At 38.6% G+C, this 26,978-nt stretch overlaps 1 protein-coding gene across 1 annotated transcript in view; it reads left to right on the forward strand.

Moving 5' to 3' along the window:
• The first annotated feature begins 4,666 nt into the window (after window positions 1–4,666).
• The window catches only part of pdss2 (prenyl (decaprenyl) diphosphate synthase, subunit 2), a 33,544-nt gene continuing 11,232 nt past the window's right edge, over window positions 4,667–26,978 (forward strand). The window contains exons 1-3 of the mRNA XM_032546469.1: window positions 4,667–5,176; window positions 12,093–12,227; window positions 20,484–20,682. Of these exons, the coding sequence (XP_032402360.1) occupies window positions 4,923–5,176; window positions 12,093–12,227; window positions 20,484–20,682 (588 nt within the window). The 5' untranslated portion in view covers window positions 4,667–4,922. The remainder of the gene's footprint in view (window positions 5,177–12,092; window positions 12,228–20,483; window positions 20,683–26,978) is intronic.

The raw sequence follows: 26,978 nt of genomic DNA on the forward strand, positions 1-26,978 counted from the left end.
GTGAGTCAAAGGAGAGGTTGAGTGAGGGGAGAAAACGAGACAGGGGGAGGGGCGTCGGCTGAAACATTATATGACGCGCTGATGATCAGAGGTAGGCTATTTCTTCTCGCTTTCCAGTGGAGCGCAATCAGAGCGGGCCCTATCCAAACAGGTGCGCACACGCACACCACTCAGCAAGACACTTCAGCAGAGTCTGCTGCTGTCATTTTAAAACAACAAACGTCACGTTCAGAGCGCTTAAGGTTATCCATTGTAACTTCAGCTGGATCAAAGTCCCTTTTAACTTTTAACTAATGTACAAGAACGTACTAATATTAGAGAGAGAGGCGCAGAAAAATGTAAACCTTTAGTCAAGGTTAAAATAAAGTTTCCTATTGTGTTTCTCTACATCCACGGCTCCTAGGCTGAGGTCCAGATGTATCTCAATACATTAAAATATTAAAGAAAGGTTAAGAAATTCTGCTAAACTTGTAAAATGTTAGATTAATTACACACATGGGGATATATTTCAGCCTTGATTGCCACTAACAGATATTCGGAAAACCCTAAATTCTCAGTACATTTTAATGTTGTAAAATACCAATAAAACCTATTTAATGGTACATAGAAAATAAAGCATAAATGAATCCAGAAATGTCAGACTATCAAAAAGTATTTAACTGTACTACACAGTATAAACTCAGCTGTGGCTCCTTTACAATAATTATTGCATCAATGCAGCACGGCATGGAGATGTCAGGGAAGGTCAGGTTGCTTTAATAGCTATCTTTAGCTTTTTTTTAGGTATCCATTTAGTTCTGCTGGAAAAATAAATCAGTATCCCCACAAAGCTTATCAGCAAAGGAAACATGACTTTTCTGAAACTAGCAGATGACATGATTCCCCAAATCATCACTGACTGTGGAGACTCTGTGCCTTTCGTTTCTTCCTACAGACTCTTTATTTCTAGAATAAATATAAAATGCACTTCCATCTGAGAAGAGGACTTTGAAACATAGAGCAACAGTTCTGTCCTTGTCCTGCTTTGCCCTGACGTTTCTCACTTTGTCACTGGCTCTTTCTTAAAGTATGAAACAAACAATGTAGTAATTTCTGAAACTCTGTGTGAATCTCCCCCAAACTCTTGAATAGGCTGTTAACCTTCTTGAGGTTACTGTTATCTCTTTTGCTTATGCACCTTTCTTCACCACACTTTGTTCTTTCACTTAACTTTCCATAAATAAGACTTGTTGTTGAAAAACTGTCAAGTTGGCAGTTGTACGTGATAAAATATGCAATTTTTTCAAATTTAATTTAGATTTTTTTTCCATTGTAGCTGTAAATCGCAATAACCAAAATAAACACAAATACACTTGATTATTTGACTATACGTAACATTACATTTACATTTTGAAGCTGACTTAAGGAAATAAATTATCAGTGATATTTTTACTTTATTGAGATGCTACTGGAAAGATGTTAGAATACTTCAGGAGGTTCATGGATTGTGAATTGCGTAGCTCTAAAAAACTGTTTTGGGCTGAAGAAGAGTTAAAGATAATTCAATTCAACAACTTCTTCTAAATTGTCATTGACTGCACCAACTACATCCACTCATGGGTGTTGCTTGCAACAGAAGTTAGTGTCTCTGTACATTACAGCAGATCTTACAGTATTGCCATACTGTCAAATGGCACAGGAACCAGAGGCTTTTCATAAATGTTCTGCGCTTTGTGCATGAATTTACCTGCTCCTGCTGCACGTCGCCCTTTGAATCACAATGAGGAAAGCCTCTGAGAGTTTTGGATGAGGCTGCTCATGGCAAAGTGACACCCATTTCAGGCGGAAAATCAGCAGGAGCGGGAGCTGTGAACCGTGATGCAGGGTCAGGGTGAGATGACTCTTCACATCCCTCGCAAAACCCGCAGCAGGACAGCATCTGAATCACAAGATCCTGCATTCAGAGGGCCTCAGACACTTGATTTATTTTAACTTAAATTGGGAATAGTTCTATTTAGGAAACACTGAATGCAGATTTATACACTACCTTTCCAAAGTTCGTGTATTCAATTTCTTTCCCCCCACATTTTGTCATGTGACAACCACAAACATCATTGTAGTTTGCCTGGATTTTATGTCATAGATAAGAATCTGGAAAGCCTTGCATGCATGTATATTTAACTCCTTTTCCTCTGTTACCCAAAAATAAAATACAGAACAAGCAGTTGACTTTAGGATTACAGCTAATGCAGGGGGCTACATTACAAAGTAATATCCCAGGCTTTGAACATTTCACAGAGCAGTCGGCTGTAACTTCGCTGCCTTGGCAACAAGTACAGGAGATCATTGCTCCCTCAGGCCTTTCACTAAAAAAAATGGACAGTAACTCTGATTCCAGTTTCTTACAGATGATTTCTTTACAACATTTTTGTTCTACTCTTTTTAACTCTAATTTAAGCAATAACTATACTCTGGGCATACTGCTCTTTCAATACTTTGTACTTTTTATTAATTAGTATCACTTGTGTCTTACTAGACATTGTTCATAGCATTTCTGTTGCTCCGGCAACACATTACTCAGTCTGGGATAAATAAAGTACATCTATTCTATTACCCAAACATGGAAAGAGTGTAGCAAACATTTATTATTTAGAGAATAAATCAATTCGTTTTTAATAGTTTGGTTTTTGAGCGGAGGAAGCAGACGGTCGTGTAAGATGTCCTTGACACTTCACTAACAAGCAGACGCAGAAGGAGTCAATAAAAGCATTGTTTCTGTGAGGACATTCACCAACACACTGGAAATATTATATTGTCACAGTTATTGTGTTACAGGAACTGAAAGGTGAGGAGCTTCACTTCTCATAACTTGGACTGTTTGGTTAAAAATGGTATTTACTGGAAAGGAGATTTTTGTCACTTGGTATAAAAATGGCGCAAGACATGTAAAGTAGTATTTAGAGACGTGTAGAGAAAATGCTTTGACTATACACTTATAAACTTCCATAAAACACATTAAAACTAATGTTGTACACATCCAGTTTAACACATGCACAAATAATTAGTAGCTACCATTTTATCTACACATTTATTTCAGGAACTTTGTATTTAATTTTTTTAAATTGAAATTATTAACCTTTGTTGACCTTAAATTCTGCAGGTTTTATCTTATCCATTGTCCTTGGAAGTTAACAGACAGACAGGATTGTTTAGATTTCTGACCAATTAAATAAAGCCTGTTTAATGATTTTTAGCTCAATATAACCAATAATTTGAAGTCTGCTCTGGCAATTTACACACACTTTTTAAAAATGTGCGCAGCTTTTAAATTATCCTGAATTTCATTTGCACTGTGAAATGTTACAAGGTACGGCTCTACAAGGCTAAACCATGTTACTGTATATTTGTATTTGTTTCTGGTCATCGACCTGCTGGAAGGTGAACCATTGCCCTTGCCACAAGTCTTTTGCAGAGTCTATTAGCTATTTTTGTCTTAATTTTGCTCAATCTTCTAATCTTTTCAGCATCTTTATACATAATGCTGCCACCACCATGTATTGCAGCAGCGATGGTGTCTTCAGGTTAATGAGTTTTACTTTTTCTCCATAGATGGAGCTCAGAATGTAGGCCACAAATTTAAATTTGTTCTCATCTGACCAAAGCATCTTCCTGTGTGTGTTACATGTCCGGTTATTCTCCTTATATACATCTAGTTTGTCAGTCAGTTAGATTGCTAAGCTGTGCCACCAGACTGAGGGACAGGATCTTTCCAAGAGCTCTGAAAGCCATCCCTCTTCTCCATGCCTCCCTGTATTCACAGCCACACCTACTCACTGCACTTTAAATACTGCTGAAGATGTTTTTGCACGAATGGGTCAAAAAGTCTTTTACTCCCCACATTCAACAGCTGGTGAAGATGCTGAAATTTTATATCAAGATTAGATTCTTTTTATCTTTTAAGGCTAGAAGGCAATTGCTTTATGCTACTTTCAGCTCTGTAATGGACTATCATGACATTTTATACATGCATGTGTCTCTTAAATTTGACTGGATACTGTTTATTATAGAGCTTTAAGATTTATAACAGGTGTTAAATGTTTTAACCCCTTAATGATGAAACCTATGTCCTCCTGAAGCTGTTGACTTACATGAAAGCACATACAAGGTTCCTCAGTGACCTTAACTGTCACTGACTGTGAAAGTTAAGGTTTTAAACATCACTTTCTTATAAAGTAGATTTTTAATCTCAAGGGGATTTTCCTGGTGAGATAAAGGTTAATAATAATAATAATAATAATTATTATTATTATTATTAATGTGCATTTTTATTGCTTTAACATCTGTTGTTTATGCTGCTAATGTTTCCTTTCACACTTTATTGCAATAAGGACAATATTAACAATATATACAATCTGTAAATATGTATCTTTTATTCTTCTATTTAAAAAAAAAATTTGCTTTAATTTATTTATTTTTTTTCAATTTTATATTTTCACGCCCTCAATACGACAAATCAAAATCTTCTGTCTTATGACTTTATCATCACTAAGCACAGTGTATCCTTACTGTATCACTTCCCAATTATACGCTACTTTGTGTTGGACAACATAAAATTCCAATGTGATATTATAAATTAAAAATTGAAACTAACCAGTGGTTTTTTTCCCGGAAGTCGTGTTGAGGTGTCGCGTTTCCTGACGTAAGGAGTTACGTACGTAAACATGGCGGCGCCCTGTCTGGGTTAGTGTGTTGTGAAACAGACCTGGACGCTCTTACTGTAATGTCAAACCCGTTTTATTAGCGTTTTTTGGGGGGGTGTTGATTGCTTTTTATAGCAGCGAGTGGACGGCAGTAGGTCGTTTTAAATATGTGAAGAAGCAGAGAAGCCCGGAAGTGTTTTAGATAAAGTAGCAACGCGATTTTAGTTCAGAGGTTATAATAACATGTTTCCAGTTCCTTGGTCGAGTCTGACCCGCTGGGTGCCCGTGTCCGTCCGTGGACTGAGAGGTCTCAGCCTGTTCTCCAGCTCGGAGTCCTCCTCCAATTGGAGCAAAGTTGTGTCGGACGCGGAGAAGATCGTCGGGTATCCCACGTCGTTCATGAGTCTGCGTTGCCTGCTCAGCGATGAGCTCAGCAATGTGGCCATGCACGTCAGAAAGCTGGTGGGGACACAGCATCCCTTACTCAACACAGCCAGGTAAGGATCATTACTGTCTGCAGGTGTTTATTACTGGTAATTATGGTGGATATTGGCTGCAGCTAATCAACACAGAGTCCGGCTGTACAGTTTGCCACAATGTTAATATAAAAATGTTATGCTGTCCAGGAGAGAGTCACTTACAAACTCAACAAGGAAGGAAGCTACAAAGGGTTATTGTTAAAGAAGCTGGGTCTTCACCGAGTGTTGTATTCAAACGTACTAACAGAAAGTTGAGTGGAAGGAAAAACGTACTCAAGGCATTGGAGAACTGCAGTCTTGTGGGAATTGAATTCAAGAGTTTGGAGAAAATTCACAAGGTGTGTTGTGGCTGGAGTACATGCTTCAAGAACAACCACACACAAACGTATCAACAACATGGACTGTTGCAATTTCTTGTGTCAAACCAGAGATGTCAGAATCATCTTACCTAGAGTAAAGAGAAAAAAGGGATTAAATTGTGCTTAGTGATCCATAATCTTGTTTTCAAATGGAGATACATTTTGTATTATTTTGGAAATCAAGGTAGTAGAATCTATAGGAAGAGCCAAGAGGCAGAGAATCCAAGTCATTTCAGGTCCAGAGACAATTTGAGTAGCCATGTCATCCTCACGTCTTGGTCTATACTGTTTTATCCAACCCAAATGGGTTGCTGTTCTATGCAGAACAGCATAGATAATCTAGTTTTGTCTGAGGAAGATAAGACACATCAGAGTCAACAACTTAGATAAGACGAAGCTAAAAGACAGTCAATGGTCATCAAAGCAACTCAGTCTTCCTTTATACCTCAGCAGTGACACAGGCTGATCTCCATGCTACTGATGCAATAAGTCATGGATAACAATACTCAGCAAGTACTGAGTGCATATAGCGTACAGTACATAAGCATATGTTTAGTATGCTGACATTTCTGTGCCATATGTAATGGTCTTAAGTAATAATCAAATTTTCTGAGAATGTGAATTTTGGGTTTTCATTAGGCAGAGTAGTCAAAATGAAAAAAAGTCTGAACTATGTCACTCTGTGTTTAGTAAATCTATTCACAGGGGTTCTTGTTAGAAGAAGTACTTGGCCACTTTTTTTCTTTTCAATAATATCCTAGAATATTTCATGCCTGAATGAAGTTAGGTGGCTGGAAATTACAGAAAAAAACAGCGCTAGTGTAAAGAAAAGACCTTCACTGGAAATGTTTTGTGTGTAAAAATGAATTCTGCCTGCTTTGGTTGCAAATGAAACTAATAAATGATTAAATTCCTTTGTAATGTAGGCATGAAACACCATTTTTATTGGAAATATAAACATGTTGATGTTCATCTGGATGCTCAGTATGGTCAAAAATCCTGAGCTCTTGATGATGATAATGACAGTATCTCACCTTGAAGTTTTTGTGATAGTCTATTTATCAGTTAGATTTCTTAGACTCTTTCTGATGTTTGCCTTTCTTTCAATAAATAAAAATATTTAGTTGAGAAAATTGGTATTAATCACAAACATCTTGTTTTATTTTGCCAATGACATATTTTAAATGAAAAAATTGAAACCGTTGCCTCATTAGCCTTTTGCTCTCCAGTCTTTCTTTCATGTCAGTGTATCACATAATGCTGCTGTGGATGTAAAACTTCTTGACTTTACATCCACAGCAGAGTCTTGTCTATAGTCTTGTTTTTCCACAACAATTCAGCCTTGCATTGAGGGGTCATTTATCTAAATAACTGCCTTCAGTATTACAGTGCATTGTTTGACTGCATGTTTGTGTTTGTTATGTCATATAAGTCACTTCTACGGTTGCTCTTGACTCCACCTGCAGATCTATTGATAGTATCCCCTTTCACCTCTGTCTCTGTCAGGCTAAACAACAGTTCAACACAATCAATAGTTATTGTTTGTTTTCTCTCTGTAATGCCCACTGCTGTGTGAAAGCTGCAGTTTTATCTGACTTTAAAGCCGATTACAAATTTTTTGCTCTAATAAGTGCATTGGGGGCAGATGGTGCTGCTCTTATTTATCTAATTAACCTGACATATAGATGTGGACAGATGGAGCTATTCTATTATTATTTTGTATCTTTGTTTGAAATGTCTTTGCAAAAGTATGAAGTTACAGACTTTTCACAGATTCTGGAAAAGTACAAAATCTAGTTTTTTTTAGGTATGGATTAGAAAGAAAGAGAGCATGGAATGTTATTTATTTATTTATTCCCTTTATTACTTGAGATATAAAAGCTGCATCCATCCATCCTAACCATTCCACCCTTCTTTGTGTCCATCTTTAGATGGTTGTGTGAATGGAGAGATGAAAGGATTGGTGATGGACAAATGGATAGATAGATGGAGAAAAATGGATGGACTGTTGTGAAATAAATATGGATGGATTGTTGCAAAATACGGAGATGATGATGTTCATATCATAGCAATTGATTGATCATGAAATGGACAGTTGGCTAGATTCATGGATGGATGAACAAATAGATGGATGGATTTCTGAATGGGGTAGGATGGATGGATGGATGGATGGATGGATGGATGGATGGATGGATGGATGGATGGAAGAACTGCTATGGGATGGATGGATGGATGGATGGATGGATGGATGGATGGATGGATGGATGGAAGAACTGCTATGAGATAGATGGATGGATGGATGGATGGATGGAAGAACTGCTATGAGATAGATGGATGGATGGATGGATGGATGGATGAACTGCTATGAAATGGATGGATGGATGGATGGATGGATGAATTGCTATGAAATGGATGGATGGACGGACGGATGAACTGCTATGAAATGTATGGATGGACGGACGGATGGACGGATGGATGGATGGATGGATGGATGAACTGCTATGAAATGGATGGATGGATGGATGGATGGACGGACGGATGAACTGCTATGAAATGTATGGATGGACGGACGGACGGACGGACGGATGGATGGATGGATGGATGGATGGATGGATGAACTGCTATGAAATGGATGGATGTTTGTTTGTGGTGAAGAGAAAGAAATTACTCAACCTTCCAGTCTGACTAACTTTACAGAGAGAACACTGGCAATGACATCAGTCTGGTGCTGATTTATAGACGGCATCTGAAAGCACATGCATTGGTAATTATGATTTATAAATCAACTTAGAAAAACAAGGAAAGAGACCTGGAAGAGAGAGTCCTCAAACACAATCCTGTCACTCGGACGACAATGGAAAGAGGAACCCAAGGGTGTAATAACCTATACGCCTAAATCTGATATGACAATCCATTTGGGTGTTGTAGCAGCAGGGAATGCTGCAGCAGACCTCTTGACAGTCTGACTCCTCACTGTCAGCTTGCGTTGGCTGGTTCGTATTTCCCTCTGTGTCTCGGCTTTAGATGCGCGGCGGATAAAAATATCCACAATAGCAGACAGGCAGACCCTCGTGGCGTTGGGTTTCGGTTTTTCCTTTCCTTTCATTCTCAAAAACTGCTGCTCAGCTAACTTTGCCCCAAAGTGTGGAGTTACAGCGAGGGGACTGCAGCTCAGAGAGAAGAAACTTTACTTCCCTTAAGGACAGTCCTTGAGAGTTTAACTTGGACTGAAATTCACTTCCCCCCAGGCTTATGCTTAGTTTTTTTAATCTTCATATTCACTTTATTAGTGAATCATCAGAATGTTCATATCATAGCAACATCAAAATCCCACTAAAACAAGAGCAGAAATGTGACAAACTCCAAAAAGAGTCAAAACATCTGCCTGTTTTTAGGTTGCCAAGGACTTCTTAGACTTACAAGAAGACTAAACATTTTTAGGGCCATTGTTTTTTTTAGAGTCCCTGAAAACTCAGATTGTTTTCTCAGCTTTCATCTAAAGCTGAAACAAATGCATAAATAATAATTTTTTTTTTTGCTTTGGCAAACAAGAAAGGATCTCAGAAATGACCTTAGGTAAAGCAATTGATGAAACAATCCAGGATCAATTGTAAGGCCAGTTCAAAACTGTTTGGACTCCATTACAGAGAGAAAAAAATATCACAACTGGAAAACAATGAGGATTTTAAACAAGTGGACAGAAAAATATAATCAATCTGTGCATCTCTGATCATAATTAAAATTAAATAAGGATGTTGTTTTTTAAGTTAGAATGTTTTATTGTTTATTTAAAATATTCTTTAAATAACTCTTCCTTTAAATAAATAAATGGTTATTTGTCCCAATAATTTTGTACCAAAATTAAAGATTAGAGATGAGAAGAAATCAGAAGTCATTTGGCCAACAGCCTTCGTAATTCAGAAAGCAAATCGAATCCTCTTTCTTTCATAAGAATCTGGTAAGAAATATTGCTTTCAAGATCTAAAACTTGCTCAATATTTTTATCCAGAGATTTACAATAAAAAGTTTTGTGCTTTTTTGGAAATGTGTGAATCAAATCCTGGAAACTGTGGGGTGAAAAGACTCTCGGTCGATATTATCGTATCATTTTAACCCGTAACCGTGTCTACAGGTGGACGCATCGATTCAAACCTCTCTCCTGGAGGAAAACTGCACAGTTAGCGTTCATTTATCAGTTTATTGTTTAGGAAAAGATGTCAGAGCATGGACACATTTGCATGTGTCGACTCCAGCCCTGGCAGGCTGCAGCTCCCTGAATTCCTGCACTGCGATTGCAGAGCAGAGGGCGTGGTGACCTGTTCACAACCCTTTAAAATGACAGCAGCCCATTCCTCCAGCTTCACTGTAGCCCTCACCATCTTTCTTCTTTCACATCATCATCGTGTCCCCACCCCTTTGCAGGAGGCCGGCTGTGATTGATTGATGCATTCTGGTGTGCGTGCTGACATAAATATTAATCATGTGCCACCTTCAGGCCACTGTCTTACTTAGACTTTCCAAGAAAGGTGCAGTTTTACGGGTTCTTGCTTTCTGCTTGCTGATCTAACAACTATTTTCCTGTTGAGTAAAGATTTAGAGTGACAATAAATTGTTCCTCATGAGCTGTAATGAAGAAGAGCTCGACCTGTCATTAATTTCACACATTTTATGTGACGGGAAAGGTTGTTGTTTTTTTTTTTACCTCTTTTTCTTTTCTTTTTTTTAAAGAAAAAGCTTCAGGGTTTTATGGTTTCTCGTTTCTTCTGTGTCTATGTCTGGTTCCTCCAGCCTCGCTGCGGTGCAGGGGAGGGTCAGAGAGGGTTGGTGGGGGGGTGTTGTTGAGGCCCGTGTCTGGGCATCGAGCTGAGGGGGGCGTGACCGCTTGTCTGCTCCGGAGCTCCTAACGAGAGCGTGATTCATGGCACGAGGGGCTCCCATAGGGACGGGATTAGAGGTGCTGCGTCTAACCGCTCCCCAGAGAGAGTAAAAAGATATTTAATCTGGTCACCATGGAGGCAGCCATCGCTGGGCTTTGTGTGTGTGTGCTGCTGTGGATGTGTCAGCTGGTTGGGGTGGGAATAACCCCCCGACTTTAAATGCCTCAGAAGAAAACACAAACTGATCAATTAAATTCATGTTTTTACTATTATTTTATTTTTAGAAAATGCACGGCAAACTCCCTAAGCTCTGCTATTCCTTTTATCGTTTGTTCTCCTAAATTTAGCTTTTGTTTAATCCCACAAAGTGGCCAAAACCTGACAGTTGTTTGTAAAATATATACAAAAAAATCACAGTGCAGATTAATATTTATTTCCCCTTTTTAATTTGGTTTACATTCTGCATCAGTTCAACTATGACCATTTTTATAAAAAGAACAAATATAATCACCTTAAAATTTTAAATAATCAAAATTTTCACCTAGATTTACCTAGAATAATCAGATGTCTGATCTGATAATTCATTTTATTCATTTTGTTCTCCTATAAAGACTACTACATACAAAATAATACATATTTGATAGAGTAACATCTTTAAATCCAACATAAAACGAATAAATCACAAGATTATTTCTCACTGTGCATCAAAGTGCATGCTGTTTGTACCCTCACAACGCTGTCAACATAAAAGATTTTTGAGATTCAAAAGAAATGACACCTTTTTCCACATTTAATGCAATTTATATCATGTTTTAATAAAAGATAGTCTTGAGAAGAAATGTAAAAAAAAAATAAGAAGGTGAAAGAAGTGTGCAAACCCGTAAGCTCACACTTTACTGAAACACCTTTTCATTTAATTTCAACGTATTGGTCCCAGACCTAGCATCATTAATTAATCATTAATTAGTCATTAATAACCATGAATTAAGCTCATAGCAACAGGAATTTCTTATTTGGATCCTTAAGCTAAAACTGCATTTTACAAAAAAATATTTTTTAAAGTCATTTTTAAAGGGGTTAAAAAAATAAATCAAGTCAACGATCATTTTGGGATATTGTTCTACAAAAGTATGCTCTGATTATTTCAATAAAAATACATGCAAGATTTCAATGTCTATTTCTTGGCCCCTTGTGTACTTTCATGGGTTTTGAACTGCGACTCCTCTGATTGTAAAGGAAACCAGCAGATTGCATTGGATCGCTGCGACGATGCATTTCCTCATCCTGAGCAAACATTAAGAGGAAACATTCCTGTTGTTGGAAATATATCAAACCCATGAAATGATGGGCACACACTAAGTACTCTTCCCCAAAGTCTACGTTGAAAGTATGCATATAATCAAAAAAATAAATATCTGACTCTAAAAGCAGCCATAAAAAACATATTTTCAACACAAAAAAAAACAGAGCTTCTATGTAGTTGATGAATATAAAAATGGGCTAAACAAGTAGCAAATTCACTCAAGAGGACATCTATAGAAAACTGATTTATGCAGGATGTCAATGTTAATACATACATTTTGATTATTTGATAACTGTTGATATATTTCTCTTTTATTATTTCCCTTCTGTTGTGATTGTACTTTACTCCTACATCATGTGAATCAAGCTCGATGATCTGTTGGCGTCTCTTTGCAGAGGCTTCGTCTATGACAGCAAGAACAATCTTCAGATGAGAGGACTGATTGTCCTGCTGCTGTCCAAAACAGCAGGACCGAGCCATGCAGCCTCAGAGCTCCTCACTAAGGACATGGTCAGCGGCATCTACCCAAGGTGATTCGAGGCTAAAACATAGCAGATGGATGATTTGACTAAATGTTTGCTTGTTTCTAGAAATTATTCACCTCACATTTTGAGGGTCTGACATAAAAAATAATCATAATCTTCTTTTACAGGAAGAAACGAGGTTTTTAGAACATTACTAGTGTATAATAAAAGGAGCAGCTGAGCTGTTTCTTTCTTTAGATAAATAGATCACCCACCAGTCTCCCACTCCCAGTCAACAGCAGCTAGTTTGTCACTTCTCTGTGGATGTTTATGCTGCCTGAGAGGAAACTGTGGGCAGTGAACATCTGTGGCATCGCAGTGCAGGGCCTTAAATGCGCTCGGCAGGCAGACCGAGACAGGCGATCCCGCTTTTGCCCCAGTTATGTGGCAGCTTCAGGATAAACAGGGAAATAAGAGTCTGGAGTCAGGTAACTCTGCCTTGTCTGCTGTGGTTATCGTCCACATCAGCTCTGCCTCATCCTCCGGAGACAGTGTGGGCACAGGTAGGGTAGGAGAATTTACCTTTTATAAAATAAAATAGAGAAAATTAACAAGTATCTGACATTCTGATGAATTCTAACAAAAATACGAATCTCATTTTGAGCCTCATTCATACCCTTTATGGAACCAACTCTAAGGAAAATCTACTCTATGCAAAGTGATGTTTGGAGGAGTTGGGATTTTTTTTCACTATCATCCCCTAAAAATATGTTATTTGAACATTAAGGAGTAATGTGAATATTCAGGTTGTAGCAGTACACAGAAGTCACGGTTCGGTACGTACTCAATTGTTAAAGTCTCAATTGGAAACGTTTTCAGTACACTTTAATCAAGTACATTTACTAATTTAATTTCATAAAAAATGTAAAAAGTGCAAAGTATAAAATTACCTGAAGATTTGGTTGGATTTATTTCAATGAATAAAGTAGCATAAGCAGGCATTGCAAATACCTGGAAAGATGGATGGATTACAAGGCAATGTAACCACATCAAAATGGTCCATATAATGTTAGAAACTTTTCATAAGACTGGAACCTTATTTGAAGATAAAAAAAAATCACCTTGTGACAACCTAGTCTCCCAGCTGTACCTGAATGCAGCATAAGCAGCTGCTGGAAAAATCCCTTTTCATCAACCAACTTATATTTTATAGGATGAATGGAGTTTGGGCGGATTGGATGCTACAGATTAACCATTTGGATGTCAGCAGATTTTTCTCCACTATCAGGGATGTTTACATTCACCTAGACTTTTAGCTGAGTGCAGAGTAAGCTATGTACCTTATTGCTATTCAATTGTGCATATGCTGACATAAAGTTTTGGTTGTACCACCTTTTGTTTTCCTGGAAAACAAACTTAATCTTCCATAACAGAGTTTAGTGATCGCTGGAAGTCCTCTCTGTTTTGTTTTGGTGTCACTTTTTGAAGTTGCTCCACAGAACATTGCATTTAGTTACACAAACCAATCTGTTTCAGCACACAGATGTGCCATAAATCCATGTTACACGGATAAACATACCGGGAGCGTTCCTGCAGACATAAACAGTTCCCCAGTTATCCTTCAAACAAACACTAAGTAGGAACAGCATTTGCAAGAAAAAAGCTGTAATGTGATAATGGTGATGTTATCCAGGAAAGTTGATGACAAGCTCTTCACTCAGTCTTATTAATAATAGCAAACAATATACAAATAACCATTGTCAGTCCATTTCTGATTGAAATCATAAAAGCAGAGTTCCGGAGCATATTCTGCATACCATCACTGGTTTAATTGTGCTGTTGGGACTAGTTATAGAGATACTAAAGATTATCTTGTGTTGTGAGGTCATCATGATGAGAAGCAAGAAAAATTTGAGTTAAAAAAACGTCTATCAGTATCACAATATTCAGCTATATTCCTTCAATGAAACTCTACTTCAATCGTTTATAGTATAATACAGCTGTATTTTTCAGTACACAGCCCTGTATCATAAGATAAAAGTGCGGACAGAGTGGCTTAAAAACCAGCATTTTGAATTTTTGGACCTGTGGTCAGACCACTACACACATCCCATAAGAATGTTACAACACCAATATTAATTGTGCAGCTTTAAAAAGGACAGACACTTTCACCAGAGAGCATAAAGTTGCATTATTATACTGACACACTTTGCAGCTGCTGTCACTTTCAAGATAATAAATTGACATTTAAAAAGCCTCTCTCAGACGTGACCTGCTGTCCCTTAATTTTATGCTAATTGAGTACATCCTGGTCCTCTCTGCATCAACCCACGGGTGCCTCTCCAAAACATTTTGCAGTAGGTTGCTTCCAATTTGCTGCAGTCTGATTGAAATATGTGGAAATAGGCAATTAAGCAAGAGGAGACTTTAATTTTAAAGGAGCTAAACAGCAACATAGATGTGTTCTTCTGCAATGGACCATCTGCCTGCATTTTCAGCTGCTCTGATATTCAGGAAAATGCTGTTTAATTCTGCAACTCTGACTACAAGCACCAGAGGGGAAAAAAATGTGTTTGATGTGGCTGTTTTCATGGTGTAAGCTTGATGGTTTCTTGGTTTTAAATATCTGACAAAAAGTATACAACCACCCTATGCCCTCTGAGATTTCAATTTTGTATATAAAGGACATAATAAATAAAATTGATAATTATTATTATAAATGCTATTATTTAGAGGAAAGTCAATTATTTTTAATCACTGATAGCATATAATATATTGACTATAACAGGTGTGGTTTCTATAATATTTGTTAACTTTAAGTTGTTTTAGATGGTTTTTATGTTAACTTTAAACCTTTTTTAAAGGAAACCAAGCTTTGTTTAGTTGATTGATAGCCTATCTGCCCCTGTAGCTAGCTTGCGGCCAGCTACTTAACAGAAGCTCTTAGCTAACCACTTGAAGTTTTAAAACCCCATCTCCTTAATATCTGGGGAGTAAGAGATCCATCTATTCTTACTGGAAACTTTCAGAGCAGCCCTTGTTGGTTTAGCATGCACGTGTGCCAAATTAACAAAAGTGTAAACTTTAGAAAAGCAGCCCCAACATGAAGCAGGATGTGGACTCATCACCATCACTGAAGTCGGATGTTTGGGATCACTGTTCTGTACTAAAGTTATGATGGAGGAAATTTAAAGGTGGACAAAAGCACAAAGGTCAGCGTCATTTAGAGGCAATAATGTGTAGCTACTATCTAACTCTACATAGTAGCTAATAATTCACCTGAAACAACATCAACCTGAGTGTAAACATCACTGATAGTGGGGGAAAATCAGCTAAAGTTCAAATCAATTTAACTCTATTGGGTTGGAAGTAGAACCAGATCCTTGTTCACATGATAAGCTGACTGGTAGACAACTTTGGATTTTAGAGGCAGGAGGTGGAATCGGTCCGACAGTCTTCTGATAGCTAAACAACTATTCAAGCCACTGGGCCACAGATGTCCCACGGTAACCGAGGAAAACCTGTTGTAACCTTTTTTCAGCTAACTGACCAACTGTGGGCAGCATCAAATAACTGAGGACCAAAACTACTTCAAAAATCAAATTAAAAAGACTTTTAGCTATAGACACTGTGATGGAAACTTTATTTTTGAAAGAACAATTGTGAAATCTTAACATTCCTTCAGGCTGATAATTAACTCACACCTTATTCTCATAATTAATAACTAACATGGCGTGCAGACGGTCACAGAGTAAATATTTGAAAATGTGACTTCGTCAGAAACAAATGATTAAGTGTGCAGATTCTAGGCCTTAAACATAGATCGAGCTATTACACATATCGAGGTGTGCAGTGTGGTAATGTAATATGAATGTAATGCTTCAGATGACACTCTGAGGTCTGCTTGGGCCTCCTCACATCCACACACACACACACACGCCCCCACGCACACACACAGGCCAGATGCCAGCATGCGGCTCAGGACAGGCATGTGGGTGTGTGCCAACTGTTTTCCAGAAGTGACTGCTGTGCTCCTGGTGCCTGAAAGGCTTCTTTCTTACTGCAAGCTGGCACATCTGTGTGGTGCAGCCATGTCTGAGCACAAGCATCCTGACTGCTGAGAAACCTCTCCCATCCTGCCTCCCAAAACAAACGGCATCTCGAAGGTGTTCAGACCTGGTTTGGTTACCATGCAGTCGCATCACGACACGATCTGGCACACACATCAGATCACTGGTTCCAACACACAGCGTTCGCCCAGTCGTGAGATGGATAGTCCAAACTGAAACACACACACGCCTACACACACAGACACACACAGCATGATTTGATCACCTCATTTGCACTAGTTTGCTCCCTCTCTGCCTCCACCTCTCCTGGGCTCATTAGCACCTCGGATAATGGCGAGATGGAGGGATTGAGGGAGTTGAGGTGGGGTGGGTTTTGGGGGGTGATTGAAACCTCCGGGGGAAGGTCTCCTCCCTTCTGACAGGGAGCATTTGTAAAACATTTCCCACTCTGCTGCCTGACACTGATGATTCACCAAAGCACCACCAAGATAAATAGATAGATGGACAGATTGAAACACTCGCCGCTCTCGCAGATTGTCCAACTTGCACCAGCCACACCTTTTAATTTTTTTGTTGTGCGTGTCCAGTGAAAATCACGTCACCAGTCGCATCAAACTGGCCGCCCGATGGACAGGCCAGGTTTTTAAATCGCACACTGGAACTCACTTAGATCCGCAAGTCTGTGTTTGATGCGAGGCAGACTGCAGAGGGAGGAAAATGGAACAGAACAGTCAGGACAAGGGGCGTGGTAAGGGGGCGTTACACCTCAGGAAGATGGCATTGGTTGCTATGCAACTGGGAACCAAAGCTATTTATACATCGGCCCCCTTGTCCCCCTTTTTCCTCCCCAAGCTCCACTGCTGCTGATGAAGGCCGCTAGATTGGAGGGTTTGGATTGTGTGTGTTTCACTGTGTGGGATTCCTTAGTTTTTTTACTTAATTTTGATTAGAAAAACACAAAGAGCAAATTGAGGTTACACAGGTGTCATTCAGATCCCTTCGGTTACCATGTAACTCATAATGTTTATTTTCTCTTGAGACATTTTCAATTTTAAAAACCTCAAACCTTTCGAAACTTAATTCTTAAAGCAGAAAACATCAATGACATGCAAATTTTAAAAAAAATATTTGCAGATTTGCATATAGGGAGCAATCAAGATAAAAATCACAATTGCATGTTTCTGCCTAATTTTGCTAGTGTAATCAAATCAACACCTGACACACTGACACAGCAGCATGCACTCCGTATTTTCTGTCAACTCTGCGTTATTAAAAACAGAAAGTAGTTTACAACGGGAACTAATAGATCAGTGCTAATTATTTAACAGGGAGAACTGGTTTATTTGAATAATCAATCTGGTTTGTGTCATACAATCGCGGAGGAGATTATGCACACCCCATGAACCACCGCAACCAGCAACAACGCTCTGCAGTCGTTTTCTGTACGACTTCATCAGCCTCTTGCATCGTTGTAGAGACATTTCTTCAGTTCAGGTTCATTTCTTTTCCGCTCAGCTCTCTTAAGGTCCCACCGCATTTCAATCAGTTTCAGGTCTTGAGTTTGACAGGGACGTATAACACCTTAATTATTTTCTGTTCCAGCCGTTCTGTTGTAGACTTGCTGCTGTGTTTGGGATCATTGTCCAGTTTGCACCAAACTCCAGCTGTCAGACAGATGTTTTTTGTAAAATCATGACCTTATAAACTTTTCCAGATTGATGAACAGCAACAGTTGTTTCTGACAGATCAATGGTGAGGTCTTTTCACATTGTGTCAAAACCCCACTTTATATACTGAAAAATAAATAATTGTTTCATAATATTATTTGAATATCTCAGGATTGTCAAAGTTTATATTGAATATGTATTTGTCCAAATACGTTCCTTTGATGAGGTGTCCCAGTAGTGGTGGCCATTTATCGTGAAAGATTTCCTATCAAAAGTATTTTTGATTTATAGTTGGATTGATAAATTTCAATAATGATGTATAACAAAACTTTGACAGTATTATCAGAAATGTTATCTTTATTATTTTCTCCACTATTTGTTTCACAAGAGCTTTAATAAACATCAGAAAAATACGATTAAATGCAGTTAGTGTGTGCATATTAGTGATATAAATCACATTTCTTTCAGTAAGTGGCATCCTGAGTATTTCTATTGAGAATGTTTTTCAACAGCAGTATTTGTGCTTGTGTTGCTATGAATGCTATCAGTCACAGCCACAACTAAAAAAAGGAAGTACTAGTTTTTTAATCATAATTTTTTATCAGTATCACAATAGCACCTGAGTCCATATAGCCACGCCGGTGTCCCAGTTTTTTCAAATGATTGCTGTTTAATTTTCCAAAATCCTTAAAAACCAACAAAGGTGTCCTTATTTTTTAGTTTCTGTCACAGGACATGGAAGGAAATCCATCTGCAGTGAGAGAGGATTTCGTCTTTAACAAATCCCTACAATCGATCGTTTACATGAGAAACCAGAAGATAAAACGTGTTTATTATGAATATTCGGATGAAATAGTCATTGTAAGGTCGACTTGGAATTAAAGTTGTAAACCTGTACGACCTAAAATCATAATGTTTTGTTCGTCTCATTGTAACAACTCACTCTCCTCTTGAAGTGCAGCTATCACTCTGATTCACCCCGAGTGCATTCGACTGTCAGTCTGTTAATTTGCTCTTATTTGAGCCCTGAACTTATTAACTCTCTTTGGGGGAACGACGCTGTTGTTGCCGTGCGCCACCAAGCAGCGAAACCGACCAGACAATGGGTGTGATTGAGGGGCAAAATACATGACATTATTGAATTTTAATCACATCTTTTTGACGCAGAGAATGGCAATTACCTGGCTGCGAGTGCGTATATAGGAAGGCGTCGTAGCTCGGAGCAGACGAGCGGCTCATCAGGTTTTCACGGCGGGTGAAAGAAGGTCGTAAGTGGCTATCAGCGCACCCGACCCTGTCTGGATGGATCCCTCCTGTCGCAGCGTGGCGAGCTCCTTCCATATGGAGAGAGGCCTAATTATCCCCCACCAATGACTGAATCAACATTTGATTATATCCTCCCTTAGGCTGTTCTAAAAGACTATTCAAACACCACTGTTGTGTCGTTTTTTTTCCCCCCTCTCCTCATAATCAAGAATGGCTGTTATCTGATAATGATAAGTTTAATTTCTTTCTTTATGCAACCCCCTGACACTTTGTGTGGAGAAATCTCTGACATGTCTCTTGGTTTTATGCCTTGGGGGATGAAAAACAGGGATTTTTAACGTTTGTCAGAAAATGTTTCTCTGGATCTTGACGTCAACAGTTCTGATCACATTGATGTTTGTTGCTAGTGTAATTTCTACAGAGTATAGGTGAAAAAAAGTGAAACTCATCCGTTACATTTTCACTCCATGAAATATTTTATTTTCTTAAATATGCTAACAAAATTTTTTTTTTTTGTTTCCCAAAAAGCTAAAAAAAAAAAAACAGTAAATAAGCTTTTTAATACAGGAACATCTGATGGGTTCTTGTGCATCTTTTTTCTGGCACAAGTTTTATTTTCTATCAGTTTTCCATTTATAAGCTTGGATAGAGGCTGTGTGAGCAGCCAGCTTCTTTAACAATGACTTTTTGTGGCTTACCCTCTTTGTTGACGCTGTCAATGGCAACCATCAAGTCACAAATCTTCCTAAAAATCATTTAAACTATAACATATAATCTATGAGTTTTTCTACAGCCAAAATATACGTAAATGATTACTGGAAAAGGAGCTGGCTGGTAACAGATTAGTGTATCCAAGCATATTATTGGAAAGTTGAGTGGAAGAAAAAATGTTGTCAAAAAGCAATGGTGTTTTTTTCACGTTGAGTTTTCTGAACAGTGGAAGTTTGAATTTCATCAGCTTCATCTAATCAAAATTAACAGAAAAAATCCTTTGGAATATATCACACTATATGTTATAATTCTGAAAGAGTTTCACTTTTTAGATTTTAATCACTGAAATAAACAATGATAAAGTAAGTGATATAATGCACCTGCATGTCAGATGAAAAGGAAGTATTTTAGAGTATTCTTCTCTTGTGCACATTAGAAAAAAGGCATCATATGCTCTTTTTTTGTTGTGAGGCTGTAAACTGCATATTTCAAAAAGTCAAAAAGCTCTTAGTCTGTCAAGTCTCAAGAGATCCTCCTTTAAAAAGCAAGACAAGAAAAGCTGTTTTTTTCCTCTTATTTTTATTTCTTCTCTTTTGTTTGCTTTATAGCCAGAGGAACCTGGCAGAAATCACAGAGCTCATCCACACAGCATTCCTGGTACATCGAGGGATCGTAAATCTGAAGGAGTGGACCGTCTCAGACGGACCGCTGAAGGACATGGAGTTTGGGAACAAGATGGCCGTCCTGAGTGGCGACTTCCTGCTGGCTAACGCTTGTACAGGATTGGCCGAGCTCAACGACACTAAGGTAGACTTTGATAAAGGCAGGAGATTTTCCAGCATGCAAAATTAATCTTTGTCCCATTTTGCTCTGCGTTTATCTCTGATACGCTTCCTATTTCCTGCTAAAGATGAACATTCCCACTGTATGATGCTGCCACTGCCATGTTTCACCATGGGGATGGTGTGTTCAGGGTGATGTCCAGTTCGTTTCTGCCTACTGGTGGACATTTATCGCTTATCATTTATCATGATGAATTTCTTATCATGGTAAGAATTTTCATTTATTGTCACGATAAATTCAAATTGTGACAATATTTTCTGTGTTGTCAGGATTGTTAGTTTTACTATTTTCTCAGTATTTATCGATACTCAATGAGAGTATCGATAAATAGAAATCAATTTGAAAATAGGATTAAATGTTATTGTGACTGGCATCCTACAGAAGCGTATTACAGGAATGTTTTTCAAGAGGAGTATTTATGATTGTGTGGCCATAAGTGTAGCATCATAGCTGTACAGTTACCCAGAGAAAAAAGCAATAAGTAGTTCTTACTGTTGTTGTCACATCTTTACCAATCACAATATTGTGATAAAACTATACGTCCATATTGCCCAGCCACTATTTGTACCACACAGATGATGCGAGATGTAAGTTTTGGTCTAATTTGACCAGAATACCTTCCGCCACATGTCAGCTGTCCCACCCTACCTGGCTTGTAGCAATCTGCAAACATAAAATGCTTTTGTGTTGCACAAAAATCATCATAAAAACAGGTATAAATACTTTTGTGATTGGAGTTCTTGAGGAGACCTCCAGGTTCAGTGTTCAGCTTCGTCTTTCAGTGCAGAGGTAATGCTGCTGGTGCGCCACAGGTCGTATCTGCTGCCTTGCTGGTAACGCGTCGCTGATAGATGCTGTCACCACACTCCTCTCTCCGAATGCGGCAGTGAATCAAAATAACCTCCACAGTTATGCTGGCCCTAAGCGGCTTTCACGCTGCCCTTTCTTTCGTGCTCACAGTCTGGCTTTATCTCTGCTCCTCGGCAGCCAAGAAGTGCTTTACCAAACGCACCGTGCAAGCAGCATCAGTGGATGAGCCTGCATGAGAAATATAGCAGGATGCAAAAGAACATGTTTTACTTCAGTGTTGAGAATCAGTCTCTGCAGAAATACACAGCAGTGCTTGTTTTTCCTCCCTCAAACAAACCTGCAGGGCTGTTTATGAGCAGTGTGAAAGTAATCTGAAGCAACCGCAGGAAGCATACCCACAGTGGAAGTTTTTAACGGACATCTGATAGCTACCAGTTACTCGGCTTTGAAAAGGTTAGCAAAACGAAATGAACTGAGGGGAAAGCACACCACAGCAGGCACGGAGCTTTGTAATTTCAGGTGATATTTTGATGTTTGTTACACCTCTTAAAGTCTCTCAATTATAAAATTTCACTCCTCTTATCATAATTTTTCAATTCTACGTATGCATCTTGTCTGCTTTGAGGGTTTCTTATGTTGTTGTTGATTCAGAGAAATAACTGATTTCAGGCACAAAAAGGCTTCTAAACTTAAACGATGCACTAGTAGATATGCAGATATTGTTCCTCTACTGAAAAATATTCTTTTAGACCTCACAGCGCTCCTTATTGCTCAACTTTCCTCATTTGACAGTGTGCTGTCATGGTGAGGTATGCCTTGTTGATAATGAACCGAATCAGAAAGTGAACCTCTTAATTTATTAGTTTATATTTCAAACCTCACCTGTGGTCATGAGATAGGGATAAAAAATTGTTTAGGATGACTCTGCCTCAGATTAAGAGGCAGACCTAGAACTCCCTACGGGGTCTGTATGTAATACTCATATTCAGTTTGATGTATAAGCATTTGATGTATGTAGAAAAGTATTTAATTTATCAAAGACAAAAAAAATCTAAATTTCAGCTTTTTATGTTTAATTAAATGTGTTTAATGGCCTTTATCTTTGATTATTTTGAGTTGAGTTTTTGTCCGGCTCATTAATGAGTTTTTTTTATATCCAATCTCAGTCATCATTGCAATATCGCAATCCCAAAGGACCGTTTGGAAGCAATATGTGGTAGGATGTAATATTTCAAGTTCCACAGATGCAAACTCTGCACTCCAATAATAAATCTGAGCTGTTAGATAGACTTTCACTTCCCTCGATGCCCACGGTTGATATATTTTTTTTTAGTGGCTGAGATCCTAAAGCCGCTAAAGAGAAGTAAGAACATTGTAAAAGAAGAGTGGAGATGTTATGCTTTGCTGAAGGACATCTTGCTGCTTATTTTTCCAAAAGCTCTAGGTTATTTAAACTCTGTTTTAAAATGAACACAAACTGGTTTTATTTGATGTGCCAAATGAAGGACTAAAAGTTCTACATTTAGCAATTTTGAAGCTATTTTTTGAATTCTTGAAGCTAAATTCTTGGTCTAGATCGACGCTTTGATCAGACGACCGAAACACCTTTCAGGCTAGAGGATCAAAATCTCTCCCCTCCGTCTGGCAGAGCCCAGCACCCCACAGTGAAAACTCATTTCAGCTGCTAATTCTTTTTTTTATTATGACCAATATGTCATGCTGAGGGTTGTAAAGTAGATGTAACAATAAATCGAAAGCTGCGCCTTCCTGCTTACCTCCTTTTTAGCACAACAAACCAAAGCAACCACTCCAACTCTCAATCTGTCAAATCCCTCTTGAGCAAGGCAACAAGGTACTTAAACTCTCCGCTTTGGGCAGAGACACACCCTGGTCCTTGAGGAAGCATTACCAGAACCAGGCCTCAAACATAAAGGAGGTCCAATTCTAGAGTTAATTCTTCAGATTTTTCTCTTAGCATCTCAGCGAGGGTAAGAAGCCTCACGATACATTCAGTCGTATCCATCATCACAATATCTGTGTGCAACGTTACTAGCATTAGGTTGAATTCAATGTTAAGGTGTTCCATAGTTCATTTTTAAGTCTCACACATTCATGCTTTACATGCCAATACCATATGGCCGTACTTTCACTGCCAGGAAGTGATATAAATGTTAGTTATCCGCTTTCTAAAGCTCACAGGAAACAATTTTCATATTGCATCATGCGCAGTGCCTCTTTCTATTATAAGCTGTGACGTACAAGCATTTACGAGTATTTGGACATTGTCATGATCAGTTATGCAATATCAGTGTTTGCAACTTCTAGTTGTAGTTGTGCTGTTCTAACAGAATGAATGTGTATGCTTTTTTTCAGTTTTTTGTGTTATGCTACAAACCAATTTCCCCTGGGATATTATTGCAACAAAGGACAAGATTGAAGAAAATCGCAACAAAAATCATAATTGCAATTCAATAATGCTATCACAACTAGTTTGTTTCCCAATATGTTTTAACCCTAGGGGTTAAATTATGCATTTGATGACCGCTGGTTAAGTTATTCTGATATTTTCTGTGTTATGGCCTGAAATACATGATTTTGCTGATCTTATTTTCATTTTAAATTCATTAGCGGTCAGCTTCATTCAAGAAAACTGTTGCTTTAAAGCTAACAATTTATTCACATTTAGAAAGTATTGCCATCCTTCAAGACTACAGTAGGGGAAAAAAAGTTTACAAAGGAAATAAATGAGTTTTATTCTATTTGTAGTTGTGATTTCCATCATGCAAATTGCGTCTCAAGCTTACAGGTGTGTCTGTAAATGGCTGTGACATCTGACAGCGGATCATTATTTGTGGATGAGCCTTCAGCAGCGTCGCTGTCACTCGGAGCGTCGGACTGGACACCTGTCAGTGCTGCCTCCCCAATTATTTCCTGAGTTCTTGGGTCCATTTGCAAAAATGTCACCTCCTCCTGTCCTCTTCCGGTTGTCATTACAGATGTAGGCAGAAGACATAAAAAAAGAAGAAAACTTCAGGCCGAACGTTTCATGAAACCCATATATAATAATTGAATGTAGGATAAGATGTTAAAGAATAAAACCTGTGAGCTAAAATAAATACATCTATCCATCTACGCTAACCCATCCATCCATTAATCAATCAATCTATCTGTCCATCCATTCATTCATCCATAAATTAATCAATCCATCCATCTAACCATCCTTGGTAAAGTTTACAATTTTCCATCCATCCATCCATCCATCCATCCATCCATCCATCCATCCATCCATTCATCCATCCATCCATCCATCCATGCAAATTATCCATCTATACAATTATCCATCTATCCCTCCATCCTAATCATGCTCTCTTCTTTCCGTCTGTCCTTCCACCTGTTCACCTGTTGCAGAGTTTAGTGCCACATAAACAGCAACATGTGGCTCCAGAAGGGAACTGCAGAGATTTCTCCCCAGTGAGAGCTTCTTCCAGTGTTTTCCTAGTCGGAAATAATACACGTCTTCCTTCCAAAGTATTCCTGGTCTGGCTACAGGTTTCTCATCTCAATGGGGCCTCTTCATTCATTTTTCTGTCTGCCTGAACAATTGAAATGACAATAAAACAAATAGGAAATGAAATAGGAAAATTATGTGTAAAACAAAAGGTGAAAGGGAGGAGGAGGAAGCAGTGGCTTATCCGGTCCTTCCCTCAGACTGAGCTGAGCTCATTTGAGCTGTTTGTTGCCACGATCTGGTCATACACCAGGGTTGAAATGTTAAATGTCAAGTACTTTGTCTTTTAACTGCAGATGAAAACATTTGTCCTGCTTTGTCTTCATGTACAAGTCCTCACCCTGCTCACCTGTGTATCATAACTAGCTTGACAATACGGGCTTGAAGTACTGATTTTGAATATGTGTACATAATAAAACAAAAACTGTAATAATTTAAGTCCTTTTTCACTATTTCTCCATCCTAATTTTCCAACTTTACTTCATGCCTCCAAACTGCACGGTCAGCCTTTTCATCCCATCAGTTTTTTTGAGCTAAAATCTACAGTATGGATCTAATTTTGTGAGGAATTATAACAGGCTGAATGGTTCTCCTCCTGAGTAAACTTAGACTTTTATATTTATTTCCAGATCTTTTTAGTAAAAAAAAAAAAAGATGATGGATGAGCAGATTTGGAAGTGTTTGGGATTTTTTTTCCTCTTTTACACTGAAAATGATGGAGATTATATGTCGTGGCCTTGAGAGGAAACTTATGCTGCTGCTTGTATAAACTGTAAAATAATCTCATCACAGGGCTCCGATTTCTCCCCCCTCTCAATTCTGTCGGCAAAACACGATCTGGCTGGATTTGGGAATGGAGTAAGAGGGAGAGTTAATCTGATACTTTCCACAAAAAAAAAAAAAAAAACACAGGTCTCTGTCCGCCCCCCTTCCCCAGGCACGCCAGGCAGAGACACCACATCTGGTAATACTGTAGGCACATTGTCCTTCCAAGTCTGGGTAGGAAGCTCGGGTTCCCTCAATATTTTCCCCCGGTGGATACCGTTACCCAAAGGGCGCTGCGAGCCTGACTGAGCAGCCACATCTCTGGAGCTTTCTGATGTACCCAAGGATGTCTGGAATGAACCGATTACTTCATCGGTTCATCCCAGACCGATGAACCGATGTCTGTCTTTTCTACACAGAGTTTGATGTTTTCTCAATGGATCCAGAGGCTGAAAATGTTGTCTTTTTAAATTGACTGCTTGGAGTTGCCTGGTTTCTAGCTTCATGAGCCACAGCTGCTGATTGGCTGGACATGATCTTCTTTTCTTATCAGTGAAGACACAAAACTTTACCAGCCCACACTAACAGCACTCTTAAGGCTGGACAATGTCTCTGAGTGAGGACTAAGTTAGCCACCATGCGTCATTTTTTATATATTTTTTTCCTGCATGTTTCATTCTTCCTGCTCCAAACATACCACTGACCCTGAAGCCGAAAAAGCTTCAGTTTTGAGTCGCTGCTCTGGTGACTTTGGGTCGGTAGTGGAAGCATGGAGTCCATGGAGTACATGGAGTCGGTATTTAAGTGCCTCAGATTGTGAATGTCATGTCTAAAAAATAACAGGCAACTAAATCACTTTTAGACAGCAGATTATCCTGACATTATGAATGTCACTGACTTCTTTAACAGAGTCGTGAATACTGATTTAGTTTTTCATTGTCCTTTTTGGCTTCAGTTTGGCATTCTAGCTTTTTAGGAACCTTATTGTAAAGTCAATGAACTTCGATTGACAGTTTGTGCTTTCTGCATTGTACTTACTTTCACTCTATTTTAAGACATTGCCTTTAGGTTTTATCTCCTCTGTATTTGCTATAGAAAAAGAAAAGGAGTGAAAGAAGAACAGAGAAGCTTCTCTGGAAGCTCTCAGCTTCTCTGCCTTGAATTGGACAGAAAGTTG

Source organism: Xiphophorus hellerii, chromosome 19 (assembly GCF_003331165.1).
Source record: "Xiphophorus hellerii strain 12219 chromosome 19, Xiphophorus_hellerii-4.1, whole genome shotgun sequence".
Taxonomy (NCBI): Eukaryota; Metazoa; Chordata; class Actinopteri; order Cyprinodontiformes; family Poeciliidae; genus Xiphophorus; species Xiphophorus hellerii.